This window comes from Merops nubicus, unplaced genomic scaffold (genome assembly GCF_000691845.1).
Source record: "Merops nubicus isolate BGI_N331 unplaced genomic scaffold, ASM69184v1 scaffold15320, whole genome shotgun sequence".
Lineage (NCBI taxonomy): Eukaryota > Metazoa > Chordata > Aves > Coraciiformes > Meropidae > Merops > Merops nubicus.
The window spans coordinates 49,155-72,393 of record NW_008583693.1 but is presented as its reverse complement, the minus strand read 5'-3'; the positions used below and the strand labels follow the sequence as shown (position 1 = coordinate 72,393).

Below are 23,239 nucleotides of genomic sequence, written 5' to 3'. Positions count from 1 at the left end.
CTTCTTCTCTCTTCTTTTGTCTTTTGTGACGCTAATCTTGCTTAATTTTTCTTCCACCATAAAAGAAAATGGAAGGAACACAGTGTTCTGCCATTGCACTGACCATTTCTCTGCATTGCTGTGTTATTTTTCTTTCATGCCCTTTGCTGAGTTTTTGCAGGCTGTAAGCTGTTTGGGGCAGAGACTGTTACTGGCTGGTTGTACAGTGTGGCATAATTGGCTGTTAGATTTCACCTCATCTGTGGACACTTGGTGCACAGTAATGCTAGGATTATTTTGGCTCTGTGGCCTTTCTTCTGCTTCTTTGGTAGAATACCAAAAAATTTCTTACTCGGAGCTTATCTTTACTGTCTTTTTCTCAGTTTTGCCCCTCAACACTTTGTCCCTTGTTCAAGTAGTTTTTGTTAAAAGTTCAAGATACCATGCCTAATGCAGCAGGGGTGGGGTGCATTAAACTCAGCTGCTGACAGTAGTTGACAATCCAGTACCTTGAACCAGAACCCAGACAAAAAAAATGACAGCTTCAACACATTTCAGTGGAAACTTCAGATTTGCTAACACCAAAACAATATTCTAGTTTGAATGTGTTGGTCAAGTAAGACAGAAGTGAAAAGGAAATTAAAAAAATGTTTAGTGAGTTCATTTTACTGCTTCGATATTTTCCTCCTAAATGTTTTTTTTTTTCATTTTGATCTCCCTTTCATTTTCACCTCTAAACTGTTTGGCTTTGTTTTAGCATCTTGTGCATCACATGAAAATTTGTAGTCGGTCTAAATAAAATTTTCAAGAGTTTTTCAAGCAGGCAGCGACTCAGCTCGGAGTCACGCCTCGGAGGCAGCCAGCCCAGTCACTGACCAGCTATTCCTGGCACTTGGCAGGGGCTGTGCAGCATCCTGCAGTGTCACAGCTTCACCTGAGCTGCCCGAGCTGCCGTGGAGTACCATGAGTGCTCTCTCAGTGTAGGTCTTCCCCTGAGTCTTGCTTCTTTTATGAGTAGCCTCTTCCGTTTCAGGGAGAGCGATGATTTGAAGCATCCATGTGTGAGAAAGGCACCGTAGGAATGGATGATTTGATAATAAGTAGAATCCATTGTAGGACTGAGGAATATCCAGGGGGGTTTGACATGAAACACTCCCCCTTGCACTGCAGGTCTGGGACTTCCCCCATACTGCCCTTCCTTCTTTGTTTTTCTTTGAAGGAGTGGGTTTAGTTGCCTTTGTTTCACTTTCACATGGACTGTGGGCGGGGGCCTCTCTGTGGACATGACTCCAGGGGTAGGATCAGTGGGTGGCCCAAACAACTGTTGAGTAGTTTTTCTTTATATCAGTCCTGGGGAGGATACCTGGAAGAAACAGAACAAACACAGTGACTCCCTCTCTGGACATTCGTGAGATGACATGCAGGCTTTCAATGGGACGGATGCAGCTAAACAAGTGAAAAGTGGAAACCACAAAATGAACAGGACAGTATACTCTGTTTTCAAAGTTTTGTGTCCAAGAGAAAAAAAAGTAGCTGCTAGGGATTTTCTTAATTGATTTTACAGTTTAACTCCAGGCTTTCATAGAAAAAGATATCTCAGAAGTAGTATCACTATCAATATATATACATGAAAGCTGTGTTCTGTGTTCAACCTTATATATATTTGTGTGCTGGTACTTTGGCATTTCATGCATCCTGAACTACAGGAATAGATTTGCCACTTTTATTTTCTGTTCTTGTGTACTGACATAGAGATCAGCAACCTTTTGAGATCTGTTAGTGTTGAATGTCGTTCTGAAATTGGTCAAGAATATTTGCAGTAGAAATTCATCCACAGCTGAGAGGTGCTGCTGCACAAAAAAGGAATACCTGTGAAATGTCTTACCAATATTAACATGACAAATGAACGTGTATGAAGCAACAACTCCTGCTTCCCGCTGAACTCAGAGCAGGGGAGTCTCTGTCCCTGCTGCTGGCTGGTCCAGGGGTGCTGTGTGCCATCCACCTCCACCCTGAGCCACCACCCACCTCTGCTGTACTTTGCCAGCCCACAGGCTAACGCCGCTGGTGACCAGCGCTGGTTCTGAGTGCTTGAATGAAAACTATGTGAAGTGTCTATGAAAATAATTCCCTGCTCAGTGTTAGGCTTTGACATACTCTGGTGCAATTTTGGTATCAGAGTGAACAAGCTAAATCAGATGGGATGTGTTCTGCCCTCAGATATGCATGAGTGATCAAATTGGTCAAATTCTTTGCATTTATATGCAATTTCCATTGAAATCCGTTTGGATAAACTATGTGTAGCAGGCAAGTGGGAGTTGACCCAGTGGGGCTTGTACAGTTGGGGGCTAGGCAGTGTGATGACACTTCTTACAAAAGGGTGAAGAAAAAGAATGTTATTCTGTTAAAAAGTAAACCAAACAGTTCCTTTAACATACACTGTTTCAGTACTTGCATAGTCTTCTCTTAGTAAATAATGTTTTGCGACATTGAAGATCTTAATCAGATGATATACCCAAATTGCAGACTGACAGGTAGAATCGAATCCTCAAAACCCCAATTTATTCCTTTTGGAATGTCCATCTTTGATAATTTTCCCACATAACCTGTATTTTTAGCTATGTTCCTTTAGAATGAGTGTTATAATTTTGGGACTTGTAATTTGTCTTTTAGGAACGCAGTAGATTTTGAAATACTGCCAGCGATGAAGGCAAATGTTTTAGAGTGAGGAGTTTGTTTTGTGGCTTTTAGAGACTTATTTAAAATTTCCTTCCCTAGGGGCAGTTACTTCAATAGATTAGCTACCTCTACAGGTATTTTTGGATAAATACAGATAGTATAGAACCAAAACAATATATTTTTTTCAGGGAAAAGATTTTGTTTTACTTAAGAAAAACAGGTCCATTTAAATATTTTATCCAGATATGATGTTTTATACATTCCATCAAGATGGTATGTAGGATTAGAATAATGCATTTAGACTTGTCAAATGTTCAGTCTATTTGTAAATCTTAAAGTATTGAAGTGTTTAAAATATATTGGTTGTGTGATAAAGTGGAAGTTTAAGGTGAAACTAAAGCAATATTATTAGGTTGTGTTTATTTTTTAAACTGAATAACAGTTATTTGTATGGATAAGAATTTGATTCAGAAAATGATACTGCTGATGAGCCAAAATAAAATTAAATAAACAGAATATTCGGTTACTGTAGTTTTGGCAACCTAGGTTGGAAGATGAGAAAAAGTGATTTAAAATCATACAATCATCATTCAAAATAAGACTAGCTAAGAAGATTTCTAAGTATTAACTGCTTTAAATAAATACACAATTAGATTTCATAGGTAAATGTGCAGTTTTTGTGTTTTCTGAATGCATTCACCTGTCTCTTTTTCTGAATGCCTGGTCAGAACTATGGCGTATAGTAGGTACAGTATCATTTTGGAGGAAACTCCACAGAAGTGGATATTAGGGCATAGTTTCAAAAGACAAATACTTAGTATGAATTCCTTCTTGCTGTGTCTATATAATCTTTTTATGACAGTTAAAGCTAACAAGTATGATAGTGTTCTTTATAAATAAAGCAATGAGAGAAACATGTAATATTTGTGTTGGAGAGTAACAGAAGAAAACTCATTTGAAGAAGAAATTAATTTCAGTAAAGAATTTTGTCATACCATATTTCACAGGTCTTTATAGTCAGCAAAGGAGAACAGTGATGTGTGTTTTTAGCACAGTGAGAAACATACTGGGGGATTTTGTTGCTTTTTTTTTCTGACACAGGTTAAGGTAATAATAATTACAGAGGAATATGAGGTCTTATTTAAGTCTATGAATTTTATTAATGTTACAAAATAAGTTGCTCAGTGCCCTGTAGATCTGCAGTTAGCAAATATATGATACATATGATGAGACACCGAAGTATTCATTGATACGTGAAATAAAAGGCTCTAAACAGTAGAGGATAGATCTTGCCTTTTTCTCATTGAAGTTAGGATTTTGAGGCACACAAGTAACTCAGAATTATGCCCTCCAGTTTTGTTTATATGGTTGGGAGCAGCTCTGACTTCGAGGGAAAAGATACAGTCACAGAACTGAGTGTTATTTGACTGATAATAGTTGGCAAATTCAGATGTGCCGGCCCAGAAAACCATCTCAGACATGTTTTTAAAAGACCACCCAAAGAGTTCCCTTAATAAGTCACGGCTTTGGTATAACTTCTTTCAGCAGAAGCCACTGAAGAGAGCAGAGACTGAAAAACGGGACAATTAAAGATACACCATGGGCAAAGGTTTTTGAAAATCCCAGAGTGGAACATATGTGCCACAGTTACCAGATGAGGATTGTGAAACCCGTGCTAAGACCCATGGTAAAGAGGCATTTGTAAAGATGTTATTCCAATTTTTGGACTTAAGACAACTGTACAGAGATGCACAGCAATAGGCCTGCACGTTGTGCCCCGGGGAGCAGGTGGGGCAGTCTGTGTTGCCATCTCATGGTATTCACAGGATGAATCAGTGAGTGCAGAGAGAAGTCTGCCTTCCAAAACTACCCCAGCACAGATTTATTTGCTGCTTAAACCTGCAGATTTCTTACCCTGTGTGGATGTGGAGTTAGAGCTGCCCTCTGAAGAGCAGTGTTCTGTGCAGCAGAGGCCTGAGGCACACTGATGGGCCAGGGAAACGTGCCAGGCTGGCACAGGTGCCAGCCCCTGGCGTGCTCTGTCTGTGCTGGGGGTGGAGAGCTGTCTGCTCGGGGCTGGCACCCTGGCACGTCTCGCCACCGCCGCTGAGCTGCCGCTCAGGAGAGCGCTGCTCCTGTAGCTGAAGTAGGGTTAGGTTCACCAGCAGGAGCTCTTGGTCACTCCGTTCACCATGAGGAGCTCTGGGAGAGCGGTGAACACCACGGGTGACGAGGTTGTAATTCAGATGTCCTCAAGGAGTCTGTTCAGTTTTTAATATCGTTTAGTTCTCGCTGACGCAAATTGCAAGTATAGGTAGCGTTTGCTTTGGGAAAAGCTTGCAAGTGCATCTTTCACTTCAATACGTTGCTGTTTTATTTGTTTATTCTTTTAAAATGCAATTGGAAATGTTTCTGTCTATGACAAGTCATAGTATTTTATAAAGTCTAATGATTCCGTCAGTAGAAATGTGCATGATCGACCTTAAATGCTACAAGTGTCTTGATGACGTTTGACTGTGCTGCCTTCACTTTAAAGTCCTTATTTATGGAGTGAGTCCAAACCAGTCTGCTAAGGGTAGACTTGGTGGTTTTGGTTTGCCAGGACTTGCATTCTGTTTCAGAAAACGAAGAGGACGAGGGGGGTGTATCCCTTTGGAAAAGCTTTCATCTTCAGAGTGATTTGCCCAGCTCGTCCTTTCACACAGTGATGCTTTTTTAGGATTATTTCAGTATTCATTTCTGAGTGTCAGAACTGAAGATAGCAGACTAATTCCATTGATTGCTTTCTATCTGGAGTATGTAAAATGAGTATTTTAGACAGCAAAAATTCTTAAGCATTTTCAATGTATTTCTCATAAGTGATTGCTTTACTGGTTCCATTGTTTGCTTATTGCTGGTCAGTCTATAACAATCTCTTTTGGGGGGGGAGGGTTAAAACAAAACCAGCAATTTGTGTTAGTGAAGCAAATCACTAGTGGTTATAGGAATGTTTCTATGACAATTGGGGCCACTGCTGCAGAACACTCTGTAGTGCTTTTTTTTTTGGGTTTAAATAAAGAGTATACTTCCCTGTGTAAAAGATGGACTGCCAGTTCATGAAGAGCCCTGTAGAGCAGTATGGGGGGAAACCTGAACTCTTGATGAGGCTCTCAGAAGTCTTTCTGGTTAACAGTGTCCAAGATTTGCACAAGAAGCAAGTGTGTCACTGTGTGGTCTATCAAACTCTCAGATGCTTCTTTCAGGTATTGTACTGCTATTGTCTTACTGACTTCCCCTGAGAAAAACGTGGCTTTGATCTTTTATACTTTCATGAAAACATCTGGAGTTTTTCTTGATAGTATGTTTTGTTTCTTCATTGCCTCCCCAAATCCCAGCTTGTCAGTCCCTCTGAACAAAACTAACATGCCTTCAGTAGCTACTTTGCCACTGGTCTTGGTGCTGCTGAGAGTCCCAGTGTCCTTTTTTTTTGTGTTCTCTCACTGTTATTAGTGAAAAATGTGGCAAGTACCCCTCTTCAGCTCCTGCCAGGGTGTGCTATAGCCATGGTGTGCTTAACATAGTGAAGTTCATTGCTCAACAGATAACTCTTTCACACTTTTCTCCCTTAATTTATAACTTATTTTTTATTATAATTACCAGTATTTTATCTTGGTTTCTAATTATTATTCTAGTGACATCTGCTTGAGCCATGTTGTTTTCAAAACAAGATTCATATTGTTTGTTGCTGGAATAATTTTCAAGAAGTCTCAGTGCTGACTTTAGGCTTGAGATAAAGGGGAGATGGTGGCGAGAACAGTGAGGCCGATGGAATGAGATACGGTGAGAGACAGTGGATGTGACAGTGAACTGCAGGATAAACGTAGGATAAAGCAGAATCTGTCAGTGAAGAAGTGAGATTAAAATAAAATGTTGGCTTGAAATGGAAAAAAAGAGAAATAGGATGCATAAAAAGGCTGGAAAATGCACGTGAAAGAGGGAGAGAATTACGCCAGCTATGGAAGAAGGCTGTGAGATGAAAATACCAGAAATTTCAGTTAAAAAAGAAAAAGCCAAAACACCTTAATACAAAGATTTATTTGAGGGCTTTATCAAAGGGCTTAAATATATGCCTGGGTTTAAGCACCTGTCTTTTCCAGCAATTCCTCAGGATGTTGCAGTCCACATAGTGTATGGCCTGATGCAGAGCCTTCTGAAGATGGTGGAGCAGAGTCTCTTGTAGACAGTGGGCTCTGGGTCAGAGCTGTGTGAACATCTGAACAGGTGCTGGAGAAAGCAGCAGGAGAATAACGTATGGACAACACCCCTGCCATCAGTAAGGAGATGGCTTAGCTGATTTAATAGCTTTTTTTCAGTTTGTGCTTGTAACAGCTAGGTTTGTGATATTTATTTTAGTATTCATGTTCTTGCAGTCCTTTTTACATTTCTCTGTTTTTCCCTGGCAGACATCCCGCAGCTCCATAAGTCTGGGGGAAGAGGATGGTTAGCATGTTGTTGCTGTGGGGATTTGAGTCTTAATGCTCTGTATTGGTAATGCTGGGCATATAATTTTAAAACTTGTGTGCTATAGAAGCAGATAATTATTTCCCTGCTGCATTTTATACTCTGGTTTGGGAAAGGAAGAAATTTCAGAATATTGAAAGAAAGAAAAAAGTTATGACTTGGGGGACTATTGGAAATGAAAACAGAAAGAGGAGAGTAATGGGTGTCAGTCTTGTTATCAGTCAAGCTCGAAAGAGACAGCTTGTTCTGTTGAACACCAAGAATGTTAGTAGTCAGCCAACCACTTATGCAGGAAGAAAACCCTAGACTGAAAGGTAAGGTTCAGAGACATCTGTGTATGTTTCTGAAATGAAATTGAATTAGGCTTGCTATTGAATTATGCTTGTTATTGAATTATGCTTACTGATTGTGTTACATATCCGATTTTTGTTTGGCACAAGTTATTCATATGATTTCTAGTTACTTTATTTCTATTGCAGGATCTGTTTCTTTTCTGTTCCAGTCTTAGGTGCTTTTTATGTGTCCAGGGTTGACATGGGGCGACTGTCATTTGGCAGAAGGCTTAGCAATGCTGTGGCATATGGGTTGTTTTTTTTCCTTTTTTCCTTATGTGCTATTTTCCACTTACCCAGAAAGAGGAAGCAGAGCTTAAGGGTGGATGTTGGGGTACCTGCATACATCTGCTATTTCTGCAGCAGATTTAATGTGTAGCTTTGAGAGAAGTCATAGAAGAAAAAGCCCAAAGAGGAGGCTGACAGAAGCAACGTTCTCAGCTGTGGTGAGCTCCTAAGAACTTACTAGGGTCAAAGAGACATTCTAAGTCCCTAAGGCAGAGCCTTATCTACTTGGTAACTGCAGTTCATTTGTGTGTAAAGTGGGCATAACCCCTGCATTGTAAAACAAAGGCTGTGGTTTTTCAGGTAGTCCTTATGTAGAGCTGTGGAATCTTAAATTATTAATCGTACTGGAGAATAGTTGTAGAGGTCACCAGTTCTAATAGTTTATTTCAAACAGGAGTAAGTTCATGTAGAACAGTTTGCCCTTATAAAATCTCTGACCTTGCCTATTCAAACTTCCCTACAAATGCATCATTTAATACAGGAAGCTCCTCAGGGAGGGTTCTTCACATCTGCCGTCATAATTTCTTATTTCCTAAATGTAGCAATTTGTACTTGATTATTCTTACAAGGATCTTGCCTCCCTTCCCTCCCCCTGCTCTGGCATGTTCCTTTGTGCTGCTGCGTGTTGTGTAGCCTGAAAGCGGCATCTGAGAATGTTTAAAATCCAAAATTTTCTTTGTTGTTATTCTGCTGTTTCTTAGCCACTCATTTCTAGGGGAGGGCATGGAGGAATCTGGTCTTTTATTCTCAGACTGTTTTCCTGCGGGTTGTTAGTGACAGCAAGTTGTCATCATTTTACAGCCATTCAGCAAGTAACAAAACTGAGCTGAATCTCTCATTTCAGTTTCCTGAGAACAAGATTTCCCCAAACAAAAATACACCACCACTTCTTGGGGCATTTAACATCTGTAGTAGTCGAGCAAAGGACTGAAGCCCAGATTTTTAAAGATGCTTAGGTGCTTGACTGTCACTGGAACTGAATTGGACCTAAGTACTTGTAAATAGCTTTAAAAATTTGACTATTGAAGAAGTCCCTTATCCATCTCTCTTGGCAGTTGTCCCTTCAGAATGGTAGTAAGGCACATCAGCAAGGTCACAGAAGATGCTTATAGTCCTGCTTTCCAGTAACTGCACATATTAAATGAATTGCTGCATTCTAGCCTGGCTTTCATGAAATATGTCTTTGGAAGCAGATTATTTGTATTCCCTAGAAGGAAAGAGCCTTCGCCTGTGTGAAACCAAATATTTAAGACGGACAACTTTTTAAAAGCATGCAAAATTATACTGTAAAAATACCCACCTTTATCGCTTATAATCCATTTTTTATTAAAACTGGGAAATAAAAGTAAAATTCACATTTAAATTACTTTCTGCTGTTTCTAGGGGATACTCTTTGCTTTCCAGTTGGTTTCACTTTGCTGTTGCTCTACCCATTTTTGGTGCTGCTGTTCCAGACTTGCATAACCTTCAGGGAAAAATTTATTCCCAAACATAAAACCTGTCTGGATTTTACTTTTTTAATATTTAATAAAATTTAACTGTGTGTTAGCCTTCTGAATCACTTTATTTTTCAGTGAATCCAGAATGTTGTGCTGGTGCTGTCTGAGGAGTGAATGCATTTGAAGGGGGAGCCCTTGGTATCTGTCAGGAGTTCCTTCAGTGCAACTATAAAGCAGGAGCAAGTGCATGCAAGGCCATTGGCTTTGTCCCTTAGGATGTAAAGAGCAACCACTTGCAGGGCTTCCCTGTAACAAATGGCACAAACTTTGTAAAGAACTGGTTAAACTGTTCCTTGTTTAATTAACCCACATTTTAGTGGAGCACGGTCGTGTATTTAGTTTCAGATTTGGTGGGGTTTGTTTTTGAAGGAGGATGGGAAATAAACATTAAGCAATACAATAAAAAAAGGGAAGGAAAGTAAACGATCGTGTTGCAGAAACATCGTTGTTTGACATGCCATTCTGATTGACTGCCTTGTCTTTCAGCTTTCTATTAAATGTCTGAAATCTTTGAGCAAGTTGCCGCTGTGTTCTTTAGCAAGTTCACCTCCGTTCCCTCCTTCCTGCCCCTCACTCAAGTACATTTATCAAGGTGCTGAGTTGGAAAGGTTTGTGCCGAATGCTTTGAGGAGGGACGAAGGCACACAGCATGTGCCCCCTTCATCTTCATCTCGCGTTAAATAAAGCAAATCCCAAACAGGTTAACTGTCAAACAGTTATGCTCCATCTCTTCAGTCTGCTTCTAGGTGTCCCGAGGGGAGAGTGGTGGCCGGGTGGGGCGATGCCATGGTCCCGTTGGGCCGGCGCAGGAGGAGAGCGGGTATGAGTGCCTGAGGCGGCCGAGCGGCAGGGTGCCAGCATGGCGTTCGCCCAGTCGCACATCGTGGCGGCGAGGAGGCATCAGCACAGCAGACTCATCATTGAGGTGGATGAGTACAGCTCCAACCCCACGCAGGCTTTCACGTTCTACAACATTAACCAGGGACGTTTTCAGCCCCCACATGTGCAAATGTAAGTATTATAGTTTTGTTATTGCTCTAGCACAGCCTTCTGAGTTGTTATTGACTTGTCGATGTGGTATTTGATGGACCAGTCAAAAAGAATGTGAAGAACACTGTTTTGCTGCCTTTCTAATAATGATTACTCTGATGATACAAAATCAGGCCATTTGGAAAGTGTAAGTACTTTATTAAGGGATGGGAGAAAGATCACTCTGCTAGCGTAACTTTAATACACAATGCTTGTGTATTAAGAAGAGAAATAAACAACAAGCGATGCTAATAAAGTCAGAGATGCTACAAGGTTGGTACTTTCTGCAATTTTAATCATGTTTGTTTGCATTGTGCACTGGCTTATTGATGTAAATAGCTGTTGAAAATACCAAGCCTGTATCTGTACAACACATACTGTTTGGTTAGTTATATTACAGCTACAGACATGGGAGAAATCACATCAATAAATAAAATAGTGTGGGCACCCATCCGACAACTTTCTTCCAGACCGATGTGCTGAAGATGCCAAGTGCTTAAAGAGTAGTTAAAATAATGTGTTTGTTTCTGGTTTCTCATATAATGACAACATCAGTAAAATTAACTGCTCTAAATGATTTACTCGTATTGTAAAGTGGAGAATTATAATTACAAAATGAAACCTGCCATAAAGTTTAAAGCCATAAGGAAGAGAAAAACAGTAAAGCTATTGCAAATAGATTAAGTATAAAATTCTACTGTAAAATATTTTTATAGGGAATAAAAGCGTCTGCACCATTTTATTGTGTTTATTAAAGAGAGAAGCAGCCTTATCTTTGGATCAGAAGGCTTTAATTTTTTTAAAGGAAAATTTACTTCCTTTGGAAAGGTTATAAGTAATCATCTCATTAACCTTTTTGGTTAATATAATTTGGTAATTTACAAACATAGGCCATGATTTCTTCAGTTAAAAAACCTCAGAAATGACTGAGTTGAATGCTATGTGTCTATTTAGTGAATGCTTACATACATTCTTTGGCATATATTACATATGAAATTTAAGAAATCTGTAGTTTACCATACATACCATGGTGGTAAGCAAACACTAAGTTTTTGTGGGCAATGTATTAGCTTATGGTCTGTGTTGAGGGTTTTGGGGTGCTGTTGAAATGCAAACAGGAAAATGAGTGTCAGCACTGGGAAACATCTTTTGTTTACAGAGCTGGCAAATGGTACCAAAAGTACAAACAAACAAATGTGAGTTCAGAAATAGGTTTACAAATGAAAGTGCCAAATGCAGGTTGCTTTATTTGTGGAGGCTTAGCTATTCTTTCTGAGTATTCAGACAGTTCCTGTGCACTCATGAATTTGTTCACTGGTCTTAAAAGCTGAGTGTTTTTTACTGGGCTGAAAATATTTTATTTATTAGTATCCACTTGGGACTCAAAAATACACTGTTTAAACTTCTAACCAGTAACAAATCATAGTACCGGAGGGCTCAGACAATCAACTGGGTGATAGAAGTTCAGCACCTAAGCAAGCAGTTGAAAATAAGCTACCCTTAGAAAATGGTACCTCAGAAGAGTTTAGCAGTCTCTCATGAATGATTGATACTTTTGAGAAGCTTGTGCAAATAGAAAAACAGGATAAATCAATTGAAACACTTACGTCAATCTGACCTACTCTTTCTTGTGGTACAGAAATTGTAAATATGTTTCTGAATACCAGCAGGATTGCTTTTCCCTCCTACCAGTGAATAGAATAGTAACAAAGAAGGAAAAAGTAGACATAAGAAGTGTAACAAAAGTGCCTTGTGTTCACGTGGTTTTTATGGGTGAAATCTTAGCCCAGCTCTAGTCTATGCAAGTTCTGTCGTTAACTTCAAGGCTGTGAGGCTTTGCCACGTCTGTGTGTATTGTTCTGACTACCTAGTTTAGTGATGTTGCAGGCAATCATAAACAGCTTTCACATAGACCTGTTAACAGCTGAGCTCCTAGTAAACTGCCTTAACCACGGGGGGTTTTTTTGTACTCCTTTTCTTCTGAATTCAATCTCGAGGCTCTTCCTTGGTCTTCTGTGCAGTTTTATATTGTTTCACTTTATAGCACCCATAACATGTTGACAGCTTTTTCCTGGCACCATCTTAGTCCAGAATCCTTGTGCTTGTGAGATGACTGGGTTGCCACTGACAAGAAGGGTGGTACATTCTGCCAGTGTTTTCAAGCCCATCGGTCATTTCTGAAAGTTTCTGCCTTCCTCCTTTGTGAAACCACTAAAATCAAGTGTAGAAACTAATCTCTGGCAGTGTTTTTGCTTTGAAGTTTTTCAAATTGCTTTTTAGTTTCTCTGCAAGTTTCATGCTGATTTAAAGAAAAAAAAAAAAAAAACCATTTGCACAAAAATAACCAGCAGATCTTTCTTCCTCTGCTCATGCTGCAAGCAGTGCATGGGGTGTTGGTGTGACAGCTGCTGTGGGAATGCGTTACACAAGAATATGGGGATGGAGCCTTCAGAAATTATTTCCAGTAATACAGCTTAGATGCATTTGTGAAACTTGACATATGTTTTTACCTATATATGGCCTCAGTGTGTGCATATCACTTCAACGTGAAAAATCTGCATCTCATTTATTTGGTTGTTTTTTTGTTGGTTTTTTTTTTTTTTTTTGTATTGATGCCTTTTCCCATGGAAATTCTCTGGCCCGTTGCACATGATTTAAAAGTCATACATATCTCAGCAACCAGGAAAATGTTGTCCACGTCTTCCCCATCTCCATCCAAACCATAAGAAAAAAAGCATATGTATTATGTGCTACATGGGTTGCCACAGGAAGGCTGTTGTTTTTTTCTATTCTGGTTCAGAGGAACAACATGTGAAATTCATGCTGCTCCCCAACACCCAGCTTACTGCTGTGCTGAGCTTTAAAAGATTTCTAAAGAAGCAGCAAGAAATGGTATTTTAGGCCAGTCCGTATCCTTATGTTGTGCCAGAGTAATATGCATAATTTAAAGCATGCTTACTAAAACAACCTGTAACTCATTTTGGGAGGTGCTGCTCAGGAAAAGCTGTAATCAGAAATTTATTTATTGAATTGATGTTTAACCTTTTTATCTTGAACAGCTGCAGTGATAGCCAGGGTTAGCTCCTCATCATTTTTATCCAGCCATCCCAGTTCATTTTGTGGAGGAATTCCATGGAATGAGTGCATTTTTCTTCACAAAGTTCAAACCATATAAACAAGCCTCACACACTAGTCTAAAACCCACCATTCACCATCCATATTCCTGTGTACTGCTGCTACCTCTACTCACTGCCCATGGAGCTTGCTCTATAGCAGGTCTCTTCCCTCCAAAACAGGCATTTTTAACATGTGATGTCAGTCATGCAGCTGCACTGTTTGAGGTTGTGACCTTCTGTGCCTAACTCCCCCTGCATCTCTTTTTATTTCTAGTCTGCCCTTCTACATGTGCCTGTGTTCCTCTCACAACATACATGCTCTCAGCCCTACATGCAGGGTTTGCAGCTGCTGTCTCTCAGGGCCCAAAAGTTCCACTCCTTATCAGTGAAATTTTACCATTTCCAGTATGTGCTTGCTTACATACCCTGCTAGCATGCTGGGTATTCATTAGGCAGGATTTGGTCACATCTGGTTTTACTCCTTACCTCATGTTTGGTTACCTTCTGCTCAAAAACTGTAACTTCACAAAGATGACTGCAGGGTTCTTGTACTAAAGGTTCAGTGCCACTGTAAAATCCTCAACATTTCTTCTTCCTAAAGAGGTATAGGGAAGACAGGTACAAAAATAATTTGTTCATACTCTAGTTTTGTAATTATGCTGTAGAAAATGCTAAGAGCTTTTTCTGTATTTAACAAGATTTTAATATTTTAGATTTATTCCTCACTCACTAATCTTATGAAGTTGTCAAAACCAGTTCAGTTTACCTGCCTGTGAATTCCATAGAATTCTTTGACTTAAAGAAAAGACCGTGTGATTAAAGATTATTATCTTATGTTTTTCAAGCAATAAAATATCTTTTGAAAATCTCCCCAGTAAACAGGAATAGTATTATTAATAGCAACAGCCTGTAACTTTTTTTGTGAGTTTAGTAAGCTCATAAATTGAAGCACAACCAGCAAGGGATAGGAATAGATATAACATACTGCAACAGTGAACAAAACTAATTTTATTTGAGCTTTCAGAATAAATATTGTAAAAGTAAAATAGTTCATAACAATTCTGTATATCTCCCTGGTTTCCAGTGAACATAAATATAACTCTTGCATCTCTGAGTTTTTGATTTTATTCCACTAGAAGTCCCTAACTGGAATAGTAGATATGGAATAGCTGCATATAGATACACTTGCTTCTGTATGTTCAAACAAAATATGGATTGAGGGTAAAAAGACAGAGTTGAGAATAAGTGTTCCTCATATAGCAGAGAGGTGTTCTCTGCTTTCCTCTTCTAAATCATAAGTAAGTCTAATGAAACTGGGTCAGATCTTTTTGTTTCCTCAGTTTTGAATATTGAGATTGGGCTCTGAACAATGCAGCCTCACCCCTCACAGCATCTGATTTCATTTAGTATAATTCAGCCCAGAAAGTTGCCACATTTGTCCTGACAATAGTCAGGCTTGAACATACATTTACAGATGGTTGTCAGGAGAGTTCTTATCTTGCTTTGCGTTAATACAGTGAAACGTATCTCTAAAATGTGTTAATTAAATTTGCTGGAATTACATAACTTGCAGAAAAAAAAGTTATAACTAGAAAAAAATGCATTTAAATGTATTTATGTATCTGCAATAAATCTTTTCCCTGTGTACTGCGTAATCATATTTAAACAATGAAGCAGGATAGTACTGTTCCTTTTGAAACTGGCAATGCCTTTGATTTATTTGTAAGTATTTGTTTCCAAGTTACTGCCAGAGTTCAATCTCTTTTCCTTAATCTCTTTAAATTAATCCATCTACTGAACAAATACTGAAAATGTTGTGATGTGAACATCAAGAATTTATATACCTCCCATTAGTGTTGGGTTTGTTTTAATAAATCCCTTCCATCAGACAGATCTAGAAGTCTGTGTAATCTTTTGTAAAGGTAAAAACAGTATTAGAATTGCAAACTAGACACTAAGAAGTACATAAGTGCTTTATAAACTTGTTATGATGCATTTCCTACAGGGTTGATCCGGTGCCCCATGATGCTCCTAAGCCTCCAGGATATACACGATTTGTCTGTATTTCTGATACTCACTCAAGAACTGATCCCATCCAAATGCCATATGGAGATGTGTTAATACATGCTGGTGATTTTACTGAGCTGGGACTTCCTAGTGAAGTAAAAAAATTCAACGAGTGGCTAGGTAGGTATTTAATTCCATATGGATTTTAAAGTAAATTTGTTTACTGATTGTATTTGCCCTTTCTGCCTCCCAGTAAAAACCACCATGTGCTCAGAAATGATGACTATTACTTGAATGGTAATGAGCAGGAATCAGGTGGTTTGGGGTTTTTTTTTGTGTTGTTGTTTTTTTTTTTTTTTTATAAATAGTTTTGCATTTTTCCAACTGAGCAAATAAGATTTGTGATTTGTGAGACTATTCATCTGTTCTGCCTTCACACTCTCAAGTGTACATTAAGCAACTCCTTGGTGTTAGCAACAATTTAAGTCAGTAGGCCTTTAATGATTTACATAAAACCTCTTACATACATTGTTATGGCTTTGCTTCCTCACAAAAAAAAAAGTTGTTGTGACTGAAAACATTTGTCTGTTTAACCCTGGAGGCTCATAGTTTAATTTTTTTTTATTTGAGGCTCAGCTGCACCACAGTGATGAATTCCAAACAAAGCAAAATGTGTGCCTGTGGTTGCTGTCTTGGATGTAGCAGACCAGATGTAGGTGCCTTCTGTAGGCAACTGTTGGCATTGCTAACTGAAATTCTGTTCCACTGGGCAAGAGAGTGGTGATTTACATGTGCTTCTGCAATGTTCTGTATGTGCTAAAAAAAAAGGCAGTGAAAATTGGAAAGCATACACTGTATCCAGACAAAAACCTTGATGACTATTGTTCCTGTAGCAGTGCAGATACCTTAATTTAGAATAAAAATGGATTCTGGATTCTGATAGTTCATTATCAACAAAAAGGATGAGAGGAAATGAAAGAGCTGGAGAGCAAAAGGACACGGTTTAAGGGTGGTGGATTTCATCTTTTTTGGGTGATTCTTCTTCTTTGTAGTTGGCTTTTTTTGCATTTTTCCTGTCTTTTTATTGCTACATATTTCAGCATTCCACTCTGGGAATGCACAAAGGAGACAGATGCATGTAGGCTGAAGTGGAATATAAAAAAAAAGTCAGGAGTTGACAATTGAAACAAATATTTATTAGCAAATAATTATCAGCAAGGCTGATAAATATTGATTTGAGCTTGGAAACCCAGTAATACGCCCCACATGGAACAATTGTATTGTTCAGTGAGTGTTAAGGTGTGGGCAGCATGTGGAAGTAACAAACTATTACAGTGCCCTCACCTTTGTCTCTGTACCCAAATGGAACAGATTCGTTGTACAACAGAAAGCAAATTTCCATCTTATTTTGTAGGTCTCTGTCATGTATTATAATCGTGTAATGAAAATAGCATCTAAAGATTATATAAACCATATGGTTATCCCTTCTGAATAATGCCCATTTTATATCTGCAGGTGTGGGAAGAAAAGTGCTTTGGGATATTGATAGCAAGCAAGGTTGGGGGCTACACACATTCCTTGCTGCACAGCGTTTGTCTCCCTAGTCCTCCATCTGCCTCCCTGCTGGCCACAGCTGTACACTGTTCTGAAGGAGTCCTTAAGCTGAAACCCTCTCAGTATGTCAGGGAGATTTCCCAAGGCATTTCTGTGATGGTCTCTTGATAATCTTTATTCCAAAAGAAGGCTTAATTTTCTGACTTTTCAGGCATGCTTCCAATTTCATGGTAGTGTGTGGTTTGGGAAAAGGTGATCTTGGAGTATCTTTGAGATATGCAAATTTAGCAAGGTAAAGATTTTTTTAGTTTCTTGGCAGTTGGAAAAAATGGAAAATGTAACAGTTCTCTTAATTCTGGAATATCCAGTAGAAAAGTAATTTGGCATCACTACATAGATTTAATTCAGCTCGCATTTAAAGTTTTGCTCCATTTCAAAACTGTAAACTTTTTAAAAACTACAGTCAATGAGATTTCAGAAAGGAAAATAGCTTTCTTTGAAAGCGTTTTGGTTGTTTGTTTTAAACAATTTATCAATTCTTTAATACCTTGAGTGTTTACAAAATCTATAGTAAATGGTAAGATGGTTAAAAGTGTTCTCTTTGTGAGGAAATTTCAAAAGCTTTTGCTGGTTGTCCATTTTGTTGTGAAAGGCACTAGCCTCCACAATTTTGAAAAATTTTGATTTTTCTTGATGGCTGTTTCCCGTACCTGCCATGATTTTGGAACTCCCACAGCCCACCCAAACTTCTCCTTCTTTGTTGTTGTAACATGTTGCTAGTTTCTTGAGAAAGCAATTGAGGGAGTCTGTTATGGACTTTAACCTCCACTGTCATTCCTAGGTGCTGCTGGCAAGTTTCCCTCTCCATTCCTTCATTCCATAGCACAAGGATCACTTTCCCACTTATTTTGTTCTGTCAAATCTGTCTTCTGCTATCATTAGACTGCAAGTTTGTTCATGCCTTTGAAGAAACACTACAGTGTTTGTTTGTTATACCTTCCCTTCATCTCAGCTTCCTCTTAGGCAGTAGATACATATCCTACTCTTGCTTTTGCAGTGTATCCTTTTGCATAGCATTGGTTCCTACCTTTTATCTTTCTGTTCTGTCATACCTTCTTGGGACTGTGCCACTCTGGTCTATCAGCCTATTTTGGCTTTTCAGGAGGCCCTTCAGCAAGTTCTGATTTTATCTTTCTTGATAAAATTTGATGCAAAGTTTATTTTACATTAACGTCATTAACTTCTATGGACCTTATGGTTGCATGGAGCACATGCTCAAGTGTTGTGCTAATAGAGGCACGTTGGCTTGCTGAGTCATACCCTAAAATATGCTCTCTTTTTTAGGCTAACTGTATGTGGGTACACAGGAAGGCCTGTACTGGCTCAGATAATATGTCTCTCTAGCCCACTACCCTGACTATGGCTGGCAGCCAAGGTGCTCTGCTTTGTCTGCCCCTTAGTCACCTAGTTTTATACATTTTATCCTCTGGCTCCATTTAATTTAAGCCCTCCATTTACTTAAAGTTCATTCTTTTTGGTAATTAGTTGTTTTCTTTCACTTTTCTTTTCCTCAAAGCCTACTCCCCCCTTCCCAGGGAGGGATTTGAGGTTTTATTAAGGTTAGGTTGTTGCCTAACTATATGGAGGAGATTAAATGCTGATGATAACTGGATGTGTGGATTTTCCCAGCTTCATCTCTTGTGTAGTCCAGTGTTTGCATCAGAGTTCCACAGTGTGATACGGATTGTGTGAGGAACTTTGCTTATTTTGAACCTGTCACCTACTAGTTTCATTTGGTATTTTGTAATACTGGAAGAGGCAAGTGAATAATTTCACTCTTCATTCTGCTTAAGAATTTGTAGGCTCTTCCCATATCTGCCCTCAAGATATTTTTTCAGGCTGAGGACTGTGTAGAAGTCCTTAAATGCCTTTAATCATCTGTGTCATTCTTTGTAACTCTTTTGTTCTATATCCTTTTGAAATTGGTGAGACCACAACTGGACATGATCTGAGGACACCACAGATTTATCCCCTGGCATAATGAAATTTCCTAGCTTGTTCTCTTTTCCTTTCTAGTGTTGTGGATTATTCTGTTTTTATTTTGGACTGTGACTGAACAATGAGATTTTCATAAAATTGCCTGTTATAACTCTGTGAACTCTTTCCTGAATGGTAATATCTAGTTCAGAACCCATCAGTGTGTATCTATAGTTGGTATATTTTTTCCAGCACTTGGATTATTCTGCATAAATTTATATTCAGTTTCATCTGGCCTCTTATTGCCCAGTCATGCAGTATCATGATGTGCTTTTACAAATCAGTTTTCTATTTTGCCACACTTACTTCGGGTAGCTTAGAAAGAAGAGAAAAAGGGATGAATAGTCAGTTTACAAAGCTTGCCAATAGTGCCAACCTGGTCGTTTCCCTCCCTTTCCCAAATAGACCTTTCTCCTGTTTTTATATTTAATCTTTTTCTTTGTTTACCTAGTTTCTTCTCTGTCTGCATTTTTCCTCCAAATATGAAAATCCAGTTTTGAAGAATGGGAAACAAAGTACAAAATAAGCATTATGGTAGGGTCAAACAGAAGGCTGCAAAGCCAGTGAAACTTCCTAAGGACATTGCAAGGATGCATGGTATAACAGCTTTGAACACATGCTAACTTTCCAGGGGTAATTATGTCTGGGAAATTTTAATGACACCGCTTTGAACAACTGAAGATAATTCAGAGGAATTGCTCCTAAATACATGAACCTGTTGGAACGGGTCCAGAGGAGGGCCACAAAAACAATTGGAGTGCACCTCTTCTATGAAGAAAGGCTGGGAGAGTTGGGGTTGTTCATCCCATCACTGGAAATGTCAAAGTCAGGTTTGCTTTGAGCAACCTGATAGTGAAAAACGTCCCTGCCCAGGGTCAGGAGTTGGACTAAACGATCTTTAAAGGTCCCTTCCAAACCAAACCATTTTGTGATTCTATGTAATCAAGGCTAGATAAGGTAGATTATATCCTAACACATATCAAACTCTCTGTGCACTGTAGCTACTCTCATCCTCAGCTTTTTCATTTGTTTTGGTTTTGTTATTTATTCCCTACCTGCACATAAATCAAATGTGTTGTAGGACAAATAGAAAGACACGTGTCCTGCTTTACTGCACTCGTCAAATAATAACTTCAAAACCGTCTCTGTTTTTTATCTCCTATATTGTTGGCAACTAGAAATTGCCTGCTTGGCTCAGTTGCTTTTGTAATTCCCTTTGCTCAAGACTGTAATTCCATTTCCAAATTGTGTATGCTTCAGGACCCACCATCACTGTGAGCTTGTGGGTTACTTTCCTGGAAATTTAACTAAATAGCAAATCTGTGATACAAGCAGCAACACATACTTCCATACTCTACCTGAGAATTATCTTCTGTCCATGGATCAGAAAGATTACTTAAACTAACACATTTTTAATATCCATTGTTTCAGTGTGTTTGCTTGAAATTTTCCAATCTCGAAGACAGTCTTCCTATTTGAAATTCAAGTTCAAGCTAAAGTTGAAATAAAAAAAATAGAAGGTGGCTTTGTATTGTAGTTGAAAACAGTAATTAGCTCTTTGGAGCATTTGCCTGAAAATGTTAATCTTACTGTGGATTGTACATGCCCAGAAAAGAAATGGATTCAATTTTTTGACGTGCACTTCAGGAATTGACCTGGGCAGATTGAGCTCAAAAGGTAAAATTTTTATTTCAGACTAAAAATATTTAGAGTGAAGATGCTTTCCAGCTGTAGTAACCAGCACTACTAGAATCACCTGTTCCTACTATTAGAGTGTAGAACAAAATCAGCTAATTTGGATCAGTAAACATCATCTCTACGTTTAAGTTCTTGATAAAAAAATAGATCTTCAGACAAGCCTGAAACACTAGGCTTAGCTTATTTTTGCTTTACTGTTCAATGTTGCAAAATGATGGTATTTTTCTTCCTCTCTTAACAGGTATTTTATATTTTTACATTGAATAATACGTTTAAAACAAATTAAAATTATGTTAAAGAAGAAAGAAAATCGGCTTCAGAGCAGCAAAAGAAATTAGAATTTATAAATTGTAGTCATGCCATTTTGACCATCGGTAATTACACTATTTTTATGTTAATGTAGAAACCCCTTGAAAGAAGTATTTAAGCACTAATTATATATTTACAAAAGAATGGCTTTGGAAATGCAGTGAAAAACATTGAGCTGTGTAGGGATTTAGAACAGATGTCATTTTTTAAAAGAATGGGCATACTAAAAAAAGTGATGGTTTTTATTGCAATTTCTTAAACGTGTGATCGTTCAGATCAGTTTGTACATCTAAGGCTCAGACTGTGCAACACAGAAAAGTGCACTGCAGTGCACTCCCCCAGTATTTCTATGCTTCTGGGGAGTTAGTATGTCCTGAAGGTTTCTGAACGTTAATCTGGCTGTTGGGAATGTGAGGGAACATTTAACCTCCATCCCTGTATTGGAGATGTGACCCAGAACATCTGTTTTCCAGGTGTGTCTCCCATGCTAGTGGTGAGAAGCTGTAGAAGCTATAGGAGTGGTAGGTGCCAAAAGGGGTTTTGCTTCACTCCCTCCTTCCAAACACATGTATTGGGGAGGATTGCACTTTGGGGGGGATTTCTTGCACTTTGTTCTAATACTGAGGTTGGTTCTTTCCACTGATGGAAAGTAGCCAGACTTCCAAGATTATGAATGTCTGGGATGACTCACCTAAAAACATCCTGTGATTTTCACAAATACTGAGATCCCTGGCCATCAAAATAAGCAAGTGAGTAAAAATATCCAGTCTTACTCCAGACTAGCAGACAAGAGTAAGCTTTAGGAAGGCAGTGCGACTCAGAAGTGCAGAGAGCAACCAGGGAACTGGAAGATCTGGGATATGATTCTGTGAACTGTTGTTGCCTCTGACACAGACGTTTGAAAGAGCCTGAAAAAGACAGACAAGCAAATTCTAGTTAGTGCTCTTCAGATTTGACAGCCTCTTTATTGTTCCCCTTTGTAAAATTATGAAAACAATGCTTGATCCACCTACCACATGGATGTGTTGGAAGATTAATTCTTGTCAGTACAGCACTTCGAACACCTATTGCAAAACACTGTACACAAACACTAAACATTGTCATTGGTGCTGTGCACCTTGTGCCATGATGTGACACACAGCCCTTTGTAGTCTTCCCTTCCAGAAGGTGACAACTGGGAGATACTGAAAGCACCTTTGTGGGATCTGAAGATCTGAACAGGAATCAGTGTGCAGAGATCCGTGTAGGAAGTCCAAAATATTTTAAAATTTTTACTTTTTAACACAGTTCTCTATCTCTTTTGCTTTCATTGTCCCCAGACAGGTGTTGTAAACCCAAAACTAGAATATTCTCAAGGATGGGAAAATTGTTGTAGAAGTTTATCTCCTCAGAAAGGTGTATTAGTGGAGACTATAACTATTCTGGGAAGTGTAGAAGAAAAAATGTGAAAATTGAGCCTGTGGCTTACATAGGTGGGGGTTCTCTATTGCCCATCTAAGGGGACATAGTCAAAGGAAGATTCAGGCTAGACAAACCTTGCAGTTGGACCATTTTCTAGGCTTCTGTTACTGACCACTTGTGGACAGAAGGTATGGAGCTACATAATCTTTTGGCTTGACTCACTACAGCTGCTCTAATGGCCTTGTTTGCAGCATGTGTCGGGTTGGTTTTGCATAATTACAGGGCAATTACATAAACCAAGGTAAAATGAAGCCACTTCTCCTTTAGAAGCAATTTTTGCACATTATTATGTAGGTGCATATAAAACACAGTATATCAAAGAGCCTACGTTAGGCTATTATCAGATTTTTTTTAGTTTGATTACCCTTTATCTATTTGTTTTAAGAAATCCTGCTTTGCAGATGTGAGCAGTATTGTATGTGTTTGCTCTTGCAGTGTTTGATACAATTACTGGATTTTACAATGCAAGAATGTCTAGAGCTAGCAAGTTACAGATGACTTAGGAGGGAGTGTTCATTTACAATGTTATAGCAGATTACACACCATACAAAAAGTATGTTAATGTGAATTTCCCAGACATCAGCCCCAGTGTTTAAACACAGAACTGTCAAAGAGATGCTAAAAAGCAATCTGAGACAGTTATGCAGTCTTTTTACTGTATCACTCACTGCTGTATTCTAAAAGGTTGAAATGAGAGGGAAAAAGCATTAAGTGGGCACTTATATCATTGTCACTGCTTTTAATGAATACT

At 38.7% G+C, this 23,239-nt stretch overlaps 1 protein-coding gene across 1 annotated transcript in view; it reads left to right on the top strand.

Moving 5' to 3' along the window:
• The first annotated feature begins 10,057 nt into the window (after positions 1–10,057).
• Positions 10,058–23,239, top strand: part of MPPED1 (metallophosphoesterase domain containing 1) — a 47,310-nt gene continuing 34,128 nt past the window's right edge. Inside the window, exons 1-2 of the mRNA XM_008941902.1 lie at positions 10,058–10,288; positions 15,428–15,609. Of these exons, the coding sequence (XP_008940150.1) occupies positions 10,137–10,288; positions 15,428–15,609 (334 nt within the window). The 5' untranslated portion in view covers positions 10,058–10,136. The remainder of the gene's footprint in view (positions 10,289–15,427; positions 15,610–23,239) is intronic.